The 19,542-nt window shown below is 36.5% G+C and overlaps 1 protein-coding gene across 1 annotated transcript in view; it reads left to right on the top strand.

Annotated features, from left to right (window-relative positions):
• Window positions 1–19,226, top strand: part of LOC127881509 (uncharacterized) — a 29,352-nt gene extending 10,126 nt beyond the window's left edge. The window contains exons 3-4 of the mRNA XM_052429424.1: window positions 4,243–13,537; window positions 14,180–19,226. Of these exons, the coding sequence (XP_052285384.1) occupies window positions 4,243–13,107 (8,865 nt within the window). The 3' untranslated portion in view covers window positions 13,108–13,537; window positions 14,180–19,226. The remainder of the gene's footprint in view (window positions 1–4,242; window positions 13,538–14,179) is intronic.
• The last annotated feature ends 316 nt before the right edge of the window (window positions 19,227–19,542 follow it).

The following is a 19,542-nucleotide window of genomic DNA, read 5'->3' as shown; positions in this document are numbered from 1 at the left end:
TGATATGTTGGTTGAGTCAAAAAAGGTTCTGGTACGTTGAAAAACATGGCCGCCAGTGGGCGGAGCAGTTTCCCTTATTTGGCTTTAGAGATACCTTGTAAACACACTAGAAGTCACAATTTTTGCCCAATCATCCTGAAAGTTGCTCAAAACATTGGTGTTATTGATATCTCAGAGTTCATAATGGTCCAGATCATTGAAAAAACATGGCCGCCAGTGGGCGGGGCATTTTTATCTTTATGTTTATTGTGAAAACATGTGAACACTATAGAAGTCACATTTCTGGCCAAATTTTCATGAAATTTGGTCAGAACATTTGTTTCCTTCATACGAGAGTTGAGTTAAAAAATATTCCGGTCAGTTGAATAACATGGCTGCCTGGGGGGGGGCAGTTTTCTTATATTTATACAGTAAAAAAACCTTGTGAACACTCTAGAAGTCACATTTTTTGCCCAATCATCATGAAACTTGGTGAAAAGATTGATTTTATATATATCTGATATGAATTCGCAAATGGTCCCGATCAGTAAAAAAAACATGGCCTCCAGGGGGGTGGGGTAGTTTTTCTTATGTGACTGCAGAGAAACCTTGTGATCGAACACTATAGAAGTCACATATTTTGCCTAATCATCGTTAAATTTAGTCAATACATTGGTTTTATTGATTTTTTGGACAAGTTGGAAAATGTCTCAGATGGGTAAAACACACTTTTTAGCTCACCTGATTGCTCAGGTATGTTTTATGGATTGGTCTTTGTCCGCCGTCCGTCCACATTTGGTTTGTAAACACTCTAGCAGTCACACTTCTCGAGCATTCTTTATGAAAGTTGCTGAAAGATCTCAGTCAAGTTTAATAATGAGCAAAATCACATAATTAATGTTATACTTATTGCCCTTAGATTGTCCAAATTTTCATTATAATATACAAAATCCTTGTAAACACTCCATAGAGGTCACAATTTTGTTTCAGATTTTATGAATCTTGGTCAAAATATTTATTTTTTTTAAGCAAAGTTTGATGTTTGGTAAGGGGTGTCAACTGAAAATATAGGTCACCAGGTCAAATCGTACAAAAACAATAACACTCCATACGCCAGAGTTTTAGTTCATTACTGATGAAACTTCACCATGATGTTTGTCTGCACAATATCTAGGTCAAGTTTGACGTTAGGTAAAGATTGAATGAATGACTCTTTCAGGTGAGCGGTCTAGGGCCATGTTTTCCCTCTTGTTTCTATTTTTGTGTTTATTAAGTTGACATTCATTAACTGTTCAAATATTAAGTCAACCTTTTTTGTCAAAATAATGTTTTTACTAAATTTTCGAAATTGAGATTACGAACACTAGTCATTTTCTGAATGTAAAAAGTAGCGTTACTGACATTTTGTTAAATTTTCAAGAGAAGCAAAAAAATGTTCAATTAAAATAATAATTTTTTTTTCGTATTCAAATTTTGTGATTAGTATAATTATAACACTTGAAAACGAAACAAAGCTCAAAATTGATGTCTTTTTTTTAAATAAATTTTTAAAAAAAGGAGCAGTTATATCATAATTTCAACACTGAAATATTTTGAATGCAAAAATAATGTAAGTGCTCTTACTGTATGTCACAATATATATATATTCTTGAACAATTAAAAAAATGTCAGTAACCCTAGTTATTACATTCAGTAGACGATATGTCTTCGATGGAGACGGCTCTTGTTTTTAAAATAAATGATTCAATTTTGTATATAATAAAAGGAATATTACACAAGTCTATTGTTACAAGTGCTTGTATCACAGGGCTCCAATTTAACTTTTCTGTCTACTAGCAAAACATTGCGAGCAGCTTAAATACCCCTTGCAAAATCAAAAAACATTCTCGCAAATTTTGCTTTAAACGTAAATAAAAGCAAGTTTGGACATTAGTTTAGTACTATTAAAACTAAAAAAAATATGACATCAACCACAAGTTTTGGTGTTATATATGAAGTTCTTTTTCCCACTTTTTCACTGTTTTTGTGGAAGAATTTAATTTCTGTTTTTTTTTCTCTCAACTCAACTGTTAACTTTGCTTTATATTTCGTATTGTTATTTCAATCTGTGGGCAAAAAGAAACTAGTTATTTTTCGCTTGACTGTTCAGGTTTTTTGTCTCTTATAGTGAACATGTGTGGATAATCGACTGTTTCATCATCTTTATACCAATACCATCCGCATATATGTACTATAAGTATACCAGTCTACATACAAGGTGCGAGCTTCCGCATATGGGTATTCGGACGTTCTATTAATTGACCTGCGGTTAAGCATTGAGCGCATTTAGCAATATAACTTTTTTCACTATTTCTTCACTCGCAAAAAATTTTTAGTGGCTTCAAACTTAACTCGCAATCTGTATTTTTCACTCGCATTTTGCGAGTCATGTGTTAATTTTGAGCCCTGTATCAGTCTCGTGTCTTGGGCTTTGATTGTAACCAACTTGTATTGCGAGCTGGAAAGAAAGAAATGCGAGTTAAAATTTTAACAACTCGCAATTTTTTGCGAGTTGATAAAAAAAGTAAATTATTGAAGTCCTGAGTCTGACATGCTACACACTTGTACCCAGAGCTCCAGATAACATTTGGTCAAATTCTTATTTTGCCCCCTATTTTAAAAATTAATTATTATTTTACCCCCTATTTCTAAAATTTAATGTTAAATAACTGCTTATTTGTTACTGTGAAACCATTTATTTTCGTCGGCACAAAATTTCGCCCTTTTCATAAAAATGACTATTTCGTCCGCTCTTAAATTCGTCCATTTCTGGTTTGGAAAAAAAACAACGTCCGATTTGTTTGTAATACATGTAATACGCTAAAAAATAGTAGATGCAGTTAAAACCAAACAACCAAACACAAATCAAAATGTTCTTTATGAATTTGTAACAAAGCGCAGAATATATTTCAGTCAGGTGTTAATCACACATCGTCATATTTTAATTGGGTTTAATAGTATTGTCTTTAATTCGGATTCGCCGCGTGTAGGCTGTATAATCTGCAACACCCCTGATAAACACAATACACACAATGGGTAATAAAGTTTTTAACAATTAGCGCTAATCAACACTATTATACCTAAACGAAGTCGACGCATTCGATACAGCCTTATTGCATTCGCGTTTTACAGGAAATGTCAGTTGTCAGTACACTGTATAATGAACACCCCTTTGTGTCAAAACCGGATTTAACTTGAGTGTAAATAGTCGACTTTACATGTTCTTTGTATCAATACCATCTGTGTATCTGTATTATAAGTATACCAGTCAACAAACAAGGTGCGCGCCTCCGCATATGGGTATTCGGACGTTCAAAAAATTGACTTACGGTTTAGCGTTCACGCCTTCGAACGCATTAAGCAATATAACTCGTTTTTTTTCACTATTTCTTTATTTGCAAAAATACTAGTGGCTTATAACGTACCTTGCAATCTTTTTTTCTCGAATTTTGCGAGTGTGCGAGTGTTAATTTCGAGCCCTGTGTATATTCGTGGATTACACTGGATTTAAATGCCTCATGCCTACGGTAATTCAGTCTTATTTGTTTCAAATATGGGACATGATTGTTCGTTAGGATCTTGAATTCGTCCATCGGTCGAAGGACGAAAAAGGCGAAAATTAATGTCGGACGAATAATAATGGTTTCACAGTAAATTAATTATTGCAAGCCAGGGCTATTGCTGTTTCCATGGCTCAGCTGTTCTGTCGGACAATGAACCTGAAGGTTTTTAACCGCTTCAGATTCACAGTCATTTACGCATTAGCTTATAGGTTCATGAATTATTGACATTTCTGTGTTGATGTGCATGGTTGCTTTGTGTATATTCAAAAGGAAAGAGACTTAGTATTAAATGCTGCTAAAATCTTATCTCACAGAGTGCAATTGGAATTATTCATGTATAACTGTATTTTTATTGTAAAGTTATGTATGTGTTCATGAAAATATGTTTGAAATAAACAAAACCAGTTCCATGTATGGCACAATTATTCTTCAACTTCAGTCACACATGTTTGACCTGAAAAAAGTTTTGGATAGCATTTGAAATGTATAGCATTTAATCATTTGTATTATTGAAATGCATGTAACAAAAATGACAATTAATAAAATATATATCATCAACGCCTTGATCCCAGCATTTTCTTTTGTCCGGAGCTTATCTCTCATTTGGAGCAGCAAGATAAGAAAATGAAGTGAATAATTTCTGTCATACTTAATATTGCAGGAAGGAAGACCAGATGATGTGATTAAAAAGGATAAGTATATGGTTGCTCAGTCTACCACACAGGAAAGTATAGAAATATCCAATGCTAATACAAATGTAAATAAAACAACAACACAAATTTTAACTTTAGAAAATTTGCTTACTCTTGGTCCAATTAATGTTTTGTCCGTTACAACTGAGTTTGGTTTACAGGATTCTGTTTTTGGACCCTGGGAGTATAAAAATGCAAGAAACTGCATCATAAAGTATACCATTCAAGGCTCAGATATCAGTAATTCAATTCGACTTGATAGCATGTTAACAAGAGGAATACCAAGTACTGAAAAATCATCCCTCGCTTTCCGTTGGTATTCATGGATTCGTTTGAAGGCCATTGCAAATCAAAAAAATTTACCAATAAACTCAATGCTGACGAATGAGGGTCAATTTCTTTCACTTCTACACGAAGTAAATCTTTATTACACTAAATATTCAAAAGCTTGTAGAGATGAAGGCTTAGAGCCAAATCGTGGACCACAATCCCATGAAGATGCTTGCAATTTAGAGCGCCTTCATTATTATGGAAAGGGCACAATAAAATTCTACAGAAAAACAACTTTCTTGCAGCTAGTTGCAAAAAGATATGGAGAAAATGTAAAGGCTGAATATTTGGTAGACCCAACTACACGACTCATAAGTTGCACAGACTATGAGGAAATATTAAAGGACGTTCATTCAGAAATTATCCACAATTATTCAAGACACGAGAAGTTGTTAGAGAACTTTGCTGGGCCTCAATGTAATGAGGATCGTCTAAATAATGAAAGGATCAACTTTGATGTCAAATTTACATCTGCCTCTTCTAAGGCAAAACAGGAACTTAAGACAGACTCGGACTTGCCTTTACAAAATGTATTAGAACCAACAGAAGCAGACACAAGCGAATTTTACCTTAGAAAATGCAATCTTTGCAGCAAAGTCCGATGGTTAGGAAAGAGAGCAGCTGAAAAGTTTGTCTTGGGCTCATATGTATATGGTAACCTTCATAAACAAGTACAATTCTCCTGCAATCTGCTTCATGGCACTTCATGTGATGAGGAAAATGACATTATTCCTCTTCCATGTTCTGAACCAAGTCCACAACTATGGGTAGCATACAACAGTCTGCATGAGTCAAAGCTTACACCAGTTGCTTTTGTGTTGAAAACAATAAGCGAAGTTAGTGCAGGTGTTGAACATGTTCAGATAATGGCAAAATATGCATGCACGAGTCAAGAATTTGACATTATCAAAGGCAAGGCAGTATACACTCAGTCTCTGCCTTCGGCATGTGTGAAGTTTGTACAATCTTTGACTACTGGTCGATTTAAGTCTTGTAAAGAAATACCTACTTTGAAAAAAGGAAAGCTTAATATAATGAAACCACGCGAAGCTCTTGTTTGTCAATCATGGTTAGATCATAGCGAGCTGTCATCTGAAGACCCATCTGCTCAGCACACTGTCCTAAATCTAAGTGGAATTCGTGATCTCCATGCAACATATGGTGCCATGAAGATGATCCATTGCTCTCAATGTGGAATGTGTTCACCTGGCTTTGAAGCAGATGCAGCTAATTGTATAAACGTCCCTGAAGCTGGCCAACAGATTCCAATGTCAAACTCTTTTCTTCTGCAAGCTTTAAAGCAGTCTCAGGTCTTAGCAGGGTCTAGTGTCACTCTCGACTCAGCATTTTCGAGTGCTAGAGTTTATAATGATGAAACAGTAACAGGGGTATGTACAAATTGTTCAAAATTTTGTAAAATTGATGATGGAATTGTAACATTGCTGCACAAAAAGTCTGCTGGTGAAGAGAGTTCTCAGGGAACCACTGTTGATAGTCAGCAATCTATTGATGACAATATTTCAAATATAAACCCTTACGGTCCTGAAAATCTGATGGCTCTTGATGTTTTTCAAGATGAGGCCTCATATCAGCATGAAATGTTCATGGACACTTTATCTCAGGCTGAAAAACTTGTTCTGTCACCGATCCATGCTGTAATAGTTATATTGCGTTCTCGAACTAATAATATCCCATTCTCCAGATATGGATCAATATCTTTTGCGATAAAAGAACCAGTCAAAACTAAAGCTCTTCCATGGCACACTTTCCAAAAGTTACCATTTGTTATCATGGTCTCTAAGCAAGAAGATGGGAGCATTAATGAAGCTAAAATTAATATGGCAAAGATTGTTCATGCAAAAGAGCTTATGGAGCGTGAAGTGACTTGTCCTGTATATGGTACCAAAAGACCATTTTACAGGTACTGTGATAAGGTTCATACACCTTTTACAGTAGCTGCCATGGAGAATCTAGCAAGTCAGCTATCAGATACAAGCACAGCTGTTTACCCAAATGGTTTAAGAAAAATCAATGTTGAGCTGATCCATGAGCGTGCTTCTAAAAGATTAACTATTCAGCTGTTCTCTGAATGGATAAACTCTGGTTTTATTATCGGAAGTGGCATAAAAGATGCGATTCTAATTGAAAATCAAAAAGCCACATCCAGCTGCCTTAACATGGAACAAATTGCAAATCTAATATGGAACGATCTAGCAAAGTTCATACTAGAGAGTCAAACTAATGACAAACTTAACCATGATGAAGATCCAAATGAAACCATAAAAATAACACTCACTGATGTTGTCTTGTACGGTGTTCAGAGGAAATGGCTCAATCCTAGCACAGATGTTTCAAATGCATCACAAAAAAACATTGAACAGGTATTATTACCTGAAGATGAATTAAAAAACCTAACCTACCTATGTTGTGAAGAAGTAGAACTTCTCCTAAGGGAGAGCAGCAATGATGAAGGAGATTCAGGTAGTGTTGCACAGGGTGGAGTTTCTAACTTGTCTGAAAACCCAGAGCAAATTCTCAAGAATGGAATGCAAAACACAGTGTTACAAAGGATCTCAGCACCAGATGTGGACCGTCAGAACCCTGTTGCTGAGGATACACAAGGATACCTACAAATGGCTTTCCCGGATGTCTTCCTCACTGGTGATGCATGTCCACACCAAGAACGTCCTCGTAGCATTAAAAATAAATCAGGCAGCTACAAATTTGCTTACCTGTATTGGGTATGCGCACAAAAACGAGCGATGGTCAATACTGAGCTTCAATTTCTAGTTCATAGCATGATTAAACGAGAACATAGCAAGGGAAAGGCCAAGCTCGCTCTGAAAAGTGATGCCTTTGAAACAACTGGAATACCTGTAAAAGAGGATTTAATGCAAAATGCAGAGCTTCGTGACTGGACTGTATCAAACCTAATGATGTTCAAGTCCTCAATACCGGATACAGCTCCATTCTGGAAAAGGTCAAGGGATGATGCAATAGCTGTTCAACGGGATTGGGAAGAAAGTGTTCCTTGGCGAAAAGACAAAATGCCAATGTCAATTATGCTGTTCCAGACTCGTGCTCCACCGTATAACCATCACCCGGCAATTCACAACGTCTGTCCAGGTACAGAGACCCTCTCCATCCAGAGTGACCAAGAATTTTTGGAAGGTCGGCGAAGAAACGTACTACAGTATCCAAGCATCGTATCGTTTATGTGCGCATTGATGGCAGAGCTGGACACAACGTTTTTATCTAGAATCAGATATGATGGTGATGCCTATTTTACACGGTTTGAATGGGGTGCAAATGCCAATCCACATGCTCATAGGCTGTATTTTAGTCGTGAATTCAGTCAGCACATGGACAGCTTGAAACTAAATATACAAAACTGCCTTCAGAGTGCCAAAGACGAATGTTTAAATACTGGCCAAGATCTCAACAATCCTCTTGTTCAGGACACTATCCGTACTAGGGTACTCGACTGTTGGGATCATGCTAGGAAGGATTACATTGAATATATGCGACCATTCTACACCAACTGGAATGCAGGTCTACTAGCAGATGGTAAAAACAAAACATTTGATTTCATCTATGAAAGGACCTCCGCCATCTGCAGACTGAACATGGCAAGTGTGATAGACAATGCCCTCACAACCGGTGATTTTTCAACATTGGACACAATATATGTGACTGTTGCCAATGGAACATGTCGCCACTTAGGTCATACAGGAATAAACGATCAGCCTTCCAAGACAGATAAATGTGCAGTGGTTAAGAAAAAGCAATCAACATGCAAGGAAACTGGGAATAAACAGTCCACAGAGGTTATTACCTGTAAAAGGCGAAAACCGCAACCAATGAATAAAGTACCAACCATTGAGCCTGACAAACACAATAAGAAAATTTTTCAACTTCAGTTTGAATGTAACGACAAATGGTTTAATGGTCATGATCCTTTTGAGATTCTGCATTTTCTTAGCAATGCTGATGACAAAGCTGTTGTGCCAGAGTTTCTCAGAAAACCTCCAGTAATAGAGGTCAGTTGTTGCCAAAATAAAGAAAATGGGGTGCAGGACTTAAATCTTGAGTTCTTTTCAGATACTGGTGACTCTGCTACAGAATATGTAACTAAATATGCCTTTAAAGATGCAATTCCCACTAAAACATCTAATGAAGTGCTCATCACTGCAATGGAGAAGTTGCAAGATGGTGAACCAATAAATCAAGGTGCTGTTCAAAAAATGTACAATAGCCATGCAATTGCTGGCACAACATCTATCTTTCAGGCAACTCACCTCAATCAAAATATCCCACATGTTCTTTCAAATGTTAACATCAAAAGTTGCAGTGTATCTGGTTTGTCTCTGCTGAGAACTGACTATGATAAAAAAGATGGCGAAGATTACATTCTCCCACCTCTCATTAAACAATTTGATGGGCGACATGGCACAACAGCTGTTTTCATCGAATGTGGCAAAGAGTCGCCAAAACTGAAGGCAGAGATACAATGCAACATGTGTCTACATCAGTTTTGTGACTTGTTTGATGTTAAAGAAATTAAACCCAATGATGGTGCAAGATTCTTACAATTTAAAAGAAGAAGTACTGCAAGAAATGGCAGATTGAATGCATTAAAGCTCATACCTTGCCATGGTATAAGAATGGCAAATCCCCGTGGAAAACAATATTGGCACTATTGTAGAACACTCTGCCTTTGGAAGATTCCTTGCCACAAAACTACTGACTTCTCACCAATTGCTGAAGATGCAGAATCTTTAAAGAAAGCTTGGATTGATCTATTCAATCAAACATTTCTTGATGGTAATGGACTTCCACCATGGGCATACAAATTTTGGAAACATCACCATCTTCCTCGAAACAACAACTCTGATTCAGATTCATCCTCAGACGAAGATCTCGAAGAAAACCAGCAAGCTTGTGCAGTAGATGCAACTGATGACACTAATCTTAGCAAAATTAAAAGCAGTGAATACGATTCCGCTTCAAAACCGATAGCACGCCCCGGAAATGAACAATTTTATCAAAACCCAGTTGATCGTTTGCGGTCTGCCCCGCAGCAGGGCATAGATTCCAAGCCATGTTTCAGTGATTCTGACATTTTAGCTAATCCTGAAGGTGTTGATTTTATGAAAAGCTGGCTAGGAGAGAATGTTATACCTTCTATGGCTGAAATACATGCTCATATTTCAAATCTCACAAACACGCAAGGAGTTTTGTCAAGTAATTCATTTGAAGCATCTTCATTAAATGATAAACAAAAGATGGCTCATGACATTGTTGTTGATTATGTTAAAATTAGATTAAATTGGGAAACAAATAAACAAGCACCTCCCCCAAACCCCTTGCGTCTCATTCTAATGGGCAATCCAGGTACTGGAAAAAGCTGGACACTAAAATGCATCATAAGCAGTGTAATAAGCCTCTTACAATCTAACCCTGATTCAGATGCACAGGTAAGCACTTGGACAGACAGAATCAAACTTGCAGCTCCCACAGGAGCTGCATCAAGTCAGATGTACTTCAAGTCAGAGACTTTGCATCGACTTTTTTGTATACCTGTCCATCTAAATGAAAAAGATTTGCGTCTGGAAGAAACATCTGCCACATATTCCAGACTTATGCTCAATTTTGACCCCAAAAAATTCTTTCTCCTCATTGTTGATGAGTTTTCCATGCTGTCACGAGAGATGTTTGCCTTTGTAACTGAACGACTGATTCAGTGCAACATTGATCTCGACAATATTGGCATTGTTCTTATTGGGGACCCAGCACAGATTCTTCCGATTGCAGCTGAACCTCTCTGGAGCGCTCGTTCTTACACGCATGAAAACAAAAAATGCAGTTCCCTTTCTATTAATGGTTTGATAAGGTTTAGACAGGTCTTCAAATTTCCACCGTTACAAACAATTCCAAACTATGACAAATGGCAATCGTCAACATCGCCTAAAGATCGTCTTTTATCAGATGATATTACTGCTTGTCGGAAAGATCTGATGCTGGGCCAATTTGATGCTGTGTTTTTGACTGAAGTCAAAAGAACAGATGTTGATCCCATTAGTCAATGTTTCACTGGAAAAGTGCTTGTCAATATGAGGTATGGTAAAAAATGCAGGGAAAAAGAAATGCTTTTCCTTAGAAAAAACTGTGCAACAGAACGTGATATGAAGATGGACGGGAAGTGGAACAGTGCACATATCATCCATGGGTATCATTTTCATTCAAAAAACCATGAAAATAGGTCAACTGTTGAGTCTGAAAACGCAAAAGCTCTTCTCAGACATCACAAAATAACAGGAAATCCGATAATGCGAATAGACTCAATACATCGTCCAGCAGCAAAAGAAAACAAGCTGAGAGCAATGTCTGCAAAAGAATTTGAAGGTGCCCCACCCAGCTGGCACGCATGCAGGGGAATGAGAGTCATGCTCTTACGTAACATTGCTCCAAGTATAGGTCTCTACAATGGATCATTACATACTTTGGTGGGACCAATATATAACAGGGACAGCATTGTTGCTTCTTTAACTAGTGCAGATTTGAAAACAGGAGAATTACAGGACTGCATTACTACAAAACCAATCGATACATGTGGAAAAGTACAGCAGATTCCCCCAAAGAGTGTATTGCTTTCTGTTGATGATGTTCCTTATTGTAAGGATACTGTTGATGAGTTTCCTTCAGGCGTACACATGACCTGTAAGTTTCAGGGTCCTAGTAACCCACCAGAAATGCCTGATTTTATGGTAATACAAGCTTCCAATTACTCGGGCCCAAATATTTTAAGATTACCAGGATGCGAAAATTATGTCCCAATTCCTCCTGTTGAAAGTTACAAACAAAAAGCTGGGAAGACAAAGTCAAACATACCCATGATTAGAATCGCCTTGCCACTCGAAGGAGGAGATGCAGCAACAAGTTTTAAAGGACAAGGAGCTAATTTCCCATTGGCTGAAGTTGATCTGGATGGCTGGTTTCATGTGCCTGGCATATTCCTGGTTGCCATTTCTAGGGTTAGAAGTCCCGCCCATCTTCATATACGTACTTTTCCAAATTACATGGACCTTAAAGTACAAAGGCTTAAGGAAAATGTTCTTGATGCACAAGCATTTGAAGAAGCCGTAAAAGTTAAGTCTGAACGCATGTACCGACATAAAAACTGTGGCGACCTATTTTGGACTACTCATTATAATGATTTGGCAGACAGTATCATAGATAAAGCTTTTGCAAAAAGGTTAAGTATCAAAAAGGACAAAGAGGAACTGATTCGCATCGTGCAACTTATGTTTATAGACACCGATACAAATGTTATTATGAGAGTGCTTGAAAAGTTGATCGAAACCCAGGAATATCTGGTAGCTGAAGCAGCACCACACATAAGTCAAGAGGATTATGAAACCTTGACTAATTACCAAAAGAACAAATCTGTTAAACCAAAGGTTTTAAAAAGACAATTTGACGATAAGTTATCTCTAGGAGGCCCATCATGTGACATTAAGAAAAGGAAATTACCAACCCCAAAACAAAAATTGTCACCTCTTGATCCCATACCTAATGAAAATTTGCTGTCCCTAAAAACTCGACCTGATATTTCCAGACAAACATTTAAAGGTTTGCAAAACAGTGGAAATAATGTGTGCTTTTTGAATGCCCCAATTATAGCTCTTTGCCATACCAGAAGTTTTGATGCCTTCTTAAGGGAGTGTCAATACTTGCACCAGCAATGCTCTGGTTACCACCTTCAAAATGAGATTTGTCCTCTTTGTGCACTGAATGAGGTTGTAAATCGTGCCTATTGGCATCACAATTTACCCCTAAGGGATCTCCCTAAAATGCCAATTATAAAACTAACAGAGTCCCTGCTCCCTGGTTGGCGCCTAGGAATAGAACACGATGCGGATGAGTTCCTTGTTAAACTTTTTGACCGTCTTGATCAAACATACGATTGCCAAATTCACAAGGGAACTGTCAAAACTACAAAAACATGTCAAAGTTGCAGTTCCTCAAAAATCAAAGAACAATTCCGATCCCAAAGAATCTTAATCAATCTTGTAGATATAGAAGAAGCACAAATACGTATACAAGAGGGCATTAACAAATGGCTAATGGAACAGAAATTGCTTAATTGTGAACATTGTGGTGAAAAGTTACATGAGGTCAAACGTGAATTGGTCAGACCGCCCAGTCTCCTGATAATAAATATTCATCGTAGTGCACAAAAGAGAATCTCTCTTGATAATAACATTTTTATTAACAACGAGACCTATGAGTTCAAAGCGTCTGTCAATCATCACCACCAACACTACACTACTGTTGGGTGTGTTGATAATAATCACTATATTTTTTACAGTGATGAGCGTGTTCAATTGTGCCACGGAAATTTAGAGGAAACAGAACAACAAAATTTTTCCATAAATACAGTGAGAACACCACTTGAAGAATGTGCCATTGTTTTAATCTATGAACGACAATTGCATTTATAACTTAAAATTACATCTGGGAAATAAATACCATGTCTCTAATGGAACAAATTATATTCAGAAAACATGAGTACATGCATGTATGTAGGCACCTAACATACAACTGCTAGGCACATATAATCAATTTTGTTTACATAAATCTGATATTACAGACAAAATCATGTTCACCATCATATCAGAGATTTACGTATTAAATGCAAAGAGAGCCTGCGACGCAATGGATGAATCATCTTCGTCAAATCTATTTAACATATAAACAAAAAACAAAACATCTACAAACACGTCAAACAAATATAATCCCAATAAAAAGGTTGTCGGAATAAACATAGAAAATTTGTATCAAAATATAAATAATAACCTGTATCTTGTCAGCCCACTCTGACCCATCAACAATAGCCACGAGAGGTGTCGCTGAGCAGGGCATAGATGACAGGTCCCTCGACGCAGCGTCATCGGCTTCTTGTCTATTCGCCCTGCTCTGGCTGCATCTGTTGAAAGGCACATAAAATCGACAATTTTTACATAAATCTTAAATTACCATCGTCAAATCTATTTAACAAATAAACAAAAAACAAAATATCTACAAACATGTCAAGCATAAAAAATATAATCCCAATAAAAAGGTTGTCGGAATAAACATAGGAAATTTGTATCAAAATATAAATAGACTACTTATAACCTGTATCTTGTCAGCCCACTCTGACCCATCAACAATAGCCACGAGAGGTGTCGCCGAGCAGGGCATAGATGACAGGTCCCTCGACGCAGCGGCATCGGCTTCTTGTCTATTCGCCCTGCTCTGGCTGCATCTGTTGAAAGGCACATAAAATCAACAATTTTTACATAAATCTGAAATTACCATCGTCAAATCTATTTAACAAATAAACAAAAAACAAAATATCTACAAACATGTCAAGCATAAAAAATATAATCCCAATAAAAAGGTTGTCGGAATAAACATAGGAAATTTGTATCAAAATATAAATAGACTACTTATAACCTGTATCTTGTCAGCCCACTCTGACCCATCAACAATAGCCACGAGAGGTGTCGCCGAGCAGGGCATAGATGACAGGTCCCTCGACGCAGCGTCATCGGCTTCTTGTCTATTCGCCCTGCTCTGGCTGCATCTGTTGAAAGGCACATAAAATCGACAATTTTTACATAAATCTGAAATTACCATCGTCAAATCTATTTAACAAATAAACAAAAAACAAAATATCTACAAACATGTCAAGCATAAAAAATATAATCCCAATAAAAAGGTTGTCGGAATAAACATAGGAAATTTGTATCAAAACATAAATAGACTACTAATAACCTGTATCTTGTCGGCCCACTCCGACCCATGATTTCAATCTTACTTTACTCTCAATATATGCTGGATAACGGAAAAGCATCTTCATGGGATTGAAGGGTGATGAGTTACATGAAAGTTTATGTTGTGTGTTATGTAAATATATACATGTTTCATTGGGTTTTTGTGCATGTAAATACTGTAAAATTAATGTTGTTTGTTATGTAAATATACATGATGTTTAAAGGTTTGTGTTAGCATTGGATATTAATTATTAATATATTATTGCATGTAAAATTGTAAATACTGTTAGATTAATGTTGTTGTGTTTTGTAAATATAATGTTCTCTAGTAATTAGTTTTTATGCTCTCCGAAATAAAATTTCGGCGGAGCATATAGTTGCCAGTTTGTCCTTCCTTCTGTCACACTTTTGTTACATTTTCTCATAGCACCTTTAAAACTTAACCAATCTCTTTCTTATATTTCCAATATTTCTATGAAAGTTAATAACAAATAATTGTTTTCATCATCAGTATATGTTAATCTGGCGAAACATGAATACATTTATTTATTTTTTATTATTAATACTTGTAAAACAAATCTTTATTATGTTCAACTTCTTTATTAAATTCATGTACATGTATGTATGAATATAACACTGTATTATGTGAATTTGGAATAAGACATCAAACTGCGAATGGACATCATTTTGGTGATTTTCTCAAACAAAACTATTCATTTCATGATCTACATATATTTTGTAATACATTATCTATAATTTAAGCTTAATAAGCAATTTTCCATGACTTTCATTAACAGTGATTGAATTTGTATCATTTAAAGTGTATTTTGAAACCGTGTGCATGCGCGGCATGGACACAGTATCATTTCATGAGTTTCTTTTTTTTTATTAATAAGAAATCCAGTTTTGAAGTATAATCAATTTTAATGATGCTATTATATATGCAAGTATATGTTTTAAGTATAATTTGTAAAACTAAAAAAATGCAACATATAAAACTGCATATTATGCACTTTTGATAAAACACAATTTATTCCCAAATTGATGTCTTATTCCCAATTCACATAATACAGTGTTAGATGATCTTTACGCGATCAATATGATGTTTAAATATTCTTATTTGTTCTCACATTGACTTAATGCTTTGTATAACTATTTTGTAAATGACAAAAAAACTGTAAAGTTTACGTCAATAAAACAATCTGTGTGTCTGTCTTATTTGGCATGTAAATACCTTGCATGGACCTCTACCTTATGATGAGGTTTGAGGTCAATGGGGTCAATGTCACTGAGGCTAATAATAGATTCTAATGTCTCACTTTTTTTACAGTTTGTCATAGCACCTTCAATAACTAACCGATCTCCTTCATATTTGGCACGTATGTACCTTGCATGGACCTCTACCTTTGATTAGGTTTGAAGTTACTGGGGTCAAGGTCACTGAGGCTTATAATAGATTTTTCTGTCACTCTTTTGTTACAGTTTCTTAACAGATCTCTTTCATATTTGGCATGAAGGTACATTGCATGGACCTCTACCTTATGAATAGGTTTGAGGTCATTGGGGTTAAGGTCATTGAGGCTAATAATAGATTCTTCTGTCACACGTTTGTAACAGTTTCTCATAGCACCTTCAATTCTTTACTGATCTCTTTCATATTTGGCATGTAGGTACCTTGCATGGACCTCTACCTTTTGATGAGGTCACTAGGGTCAAGGTCACCAAGGCTTATAATAGTTTTTTTAGGTGGTTTTTAACACATAGATTGACAAAGCCCGTCATCGGGGAGCATCCATCAGTTTCACTGATATTCTTGTTTTTAAGGCTTTTGTCAGTTGATATTCTTAATTTTAAGTAAAATAGCATTTGCAAGCAATATCAGAAATGGAATAATTCTTTGACCGTGAAATAAAATTGTATAACTGAGCAATTGTTAAATTGCTAATAACATTTACAGGGTGCAGCATCAACGGGGTTCAAAATAATGTTGTGGTTACGGTTCCCCAACGGGGCCTATTATTTTGCTGCGACCCTACATCATTATATTCAAAATTAAAAGCCAAAATAAAAAAAATCGCGATAAAATTTAAACTGTACTGGAGGAACGTTTTTTAGCCACATCAACGTTTTTAACGGAGTGCGATTTTTATGCACGCACCGTTAGCATCATCGGCGAGGCACTTTATGTATTAAATGCATAGAGCGTCTGTGTTGCAATGGAGAAATCATCTTTTTTGTCAATGTTATTTAATGTTTTACGTAAATAGTAGTGCTGTGCCTCCGAACACAAGTGACACTCGGATTTTTTGTAGTGCTGTGCCTCCGAACACACGTGACACTCGGATTTTTTTAAAGTGCTGTGCCTCCGAACACATGTGACACTCGGATTTTTTTTAAAGTGCTGTGCGTCCGAACACATGTGACACTCGAATTTTTTTTTAAGTGCTGTGCCTCCGAACACAAGTGACACTCGGATTTTTAAACTACAAATGGGAGAAAAAGCCCGATAAGGTGATATAAGCCGAGCCTAGGAACATTGAATCGGATGGCGCCTGTTGATACCCCTGCCACTGAGCAGCTAATACGAGTTATAACTATAATTAAATGCATCGATTTGATTACCATGCCAATCCTACTAAATTTGATTTAATTCTTTAATATATAGCCATAGATAGTAGAGTGCCCTGTACTCTGACTATTTGATACAGAAAGGTCAATGTTTTATCTTTACCTGAAATAACAACGCGCGATTTGGTTAATTATTACTTTGGTCATCCAATCAATAAGCGGGTAACAGTCTACTTTCGGACAAAGAGTAAAAATGGCTGAAAAAGTTGTGGCCGAAAAATTGTAATAATCAGATGCGCCTATGAAGCTAAAATAAAAAGTGTGACAGTATTTTGGGTTTCGGGATGGTAGCCCTCCCTATAAAATTACATGTAAACTTTGCTTCACGGACCTGATTTACTCTATTTTTAGCTTACCTGTAACAAAGTTACATGGTGAGCTCACAGTACAGGCAATATGTACTTTGACAAAAACGCGTGTCCACGGTGTTCAATTGTCCCAATGGGTGACATTTTGGGGGGGGGGGGCGGACACACTACTGACCGCGGTGTTCAGCGAACACCTGAAATTGCCGCGATTGCACGCTATCGTAAACGGGAACACCCGTGATCACCGCGATGCTGCGCAGCCACCGTAAACACCTGTCTGTGAGAGTCATTCACACGTTTTAAATGTACATGTACAAAATAAAATCATATACTTTATGTACATGTTGATATTATGTGCACATTTTTTATGTGTACTTAAACTCGGGCAGTACGTTAAGTCGGAAACTGAAACTAAGCGTTTAGATAATCAATACTATTAACTTTTATGGTGTTAATCAATGCAATTGCCCTTTTTGTTTTCACAAAATCGGGTTTCATTTTTCCCGATTTCCAGAAAATGACTTGTACATGTTGCATGAAATCTAAATATAGCGTGTTACAGCGTGTTTGATTTTTATTTTAATCAGATGAAATGTCAATTCCAAATAATTCGCAAGCTACCCCGGTTCTTAGGAAGAAATTCACTACGAAACTTTAAATCGAAATTAAAAGATCCCAATGTTGTCTGCGCTACAAAGATTTTGTGTCAAAAATAAATACACCCATGCCAATTTTTGCGCGCTTTTTATGGTTCAGAACAAAGAAAATGAAAATATCATGGGCATATATACATGTATTTATTTGTGGCTACAATTTGTAACAGAACATGAACTCTACACAACGCGCACACTAGGCGTCAGGTGATTTACGAATGTTGCAATACACCTGTTCTGATTGGGCGCTTATTACATCAAATCTTTAAATAGAAACATGCAGAAATTCATTTGATAGTTTAGAGATATGGCGAATGTTGTGATTTTTGCGTTTCTATCACACTTTTATCTGTTTAAGCGAACACCGTAAAATGAACACCGCAACGAGTGGCGTTTGTCAAAGTACACGTTGCCTGTACTGTATGTGATTGTTTGTTGTCTGGCGTCCATGCGTGCGTCTCTCAACAGTTTGTGTGAACAGTAGAGGTCACAGTTTCAATCCAGTCTTTATAAAATTTGGTCAAAATGTTTATCTTGATGAAATCTGGATTGGGATTGTTTTAGGGTTGTCTGGTAAAAAACTAGGTCACTAGGTCAAAAACTAGGTAACTAGGTCAAATAATAGAACAACCTTGTGTAAACAATAGAGGTCACAGACAGACAAACAGACAGACAGACAGACAGACTTTTTTATTCAAGACTTGCACATTGTACATCGTCTAAACACATATATTTACAACTAATATGTCAACATGTTTTCATCAAATATGTATGAAATTAAGTCAGAATGTTATCTTGATGAAATCTGGGTTGGATTGTATTTGGGTCATTTGGGGTCAAAAACTAGGTCACTAGGTCAAATAATAGAAAAACGTTGTGTAGGCAATAGAGGTCACAGTTTTCATATATAATTCGATGAGAATGTTTATTTTGATGAAATCTGGGTTGGGATTGTATTTGGGTCATCTGGGGTCAAAAACTAGGTCACTAGGTCAAATGATAGAAAAACCTTGTGTAGACAATACAGGTCACAGTTTTCATCCAATCTTTATGAAATTTAACCGGAATGTTTATCTTGATGATATCTGGATTGGTGGTTTATTTAGTTCAAATAGGGTTAAAAACTAGGTCAAATCAACAACGACGGGTAAGACACCCCCGAACTCAGAGTTTCGGTTCGAGGGTGGGGAGGTGCTGATGTGTCACTCCTTAATGTGGCTTCCTGTGAACGCTTTGTTCTCAGGGAACGGTCCAAAGCCCGTGTAAACACAGATGGGGAAGAACACAATTTATGTGAGTAGGAATATAAACATACTAATGAAACATTTCCAATCGATGTTTACATTTAGCATTTGTTATGCGTTATTTTGCCATTTACAGGCGACTTTTCACCCAAGAAAAACTACATCGCAGTCAGCGCACCAGGTAAAAGGCCTGGTAAATGGCCCAAATATCAGCCTCAGCGTAGTTTCTTTTCCTGTTCTTCTTAACTTTAATTTTATTTGATATTGAAATATATGTATTATATA

The sequence above is a fragment of the Dreissena polymorpha genome, chromosome 5 (assembly GCF_020536995.1).
Source record: "Dreissena polymorpha isolate Duluth1 chromosome 5, UMN_Dpol_1.0, whole genome shotgun sequence".
NCBI lineage: Eukaryota > Metazoa > Mollusca > Bivalvia > Myida > Dreissenidae > Dreissena > Dreissena polymorpha.
Note: the sequence above shows the minus strand (reverse complement) of the source record. Positions and strands in the feature narration are given on the sequence as shown.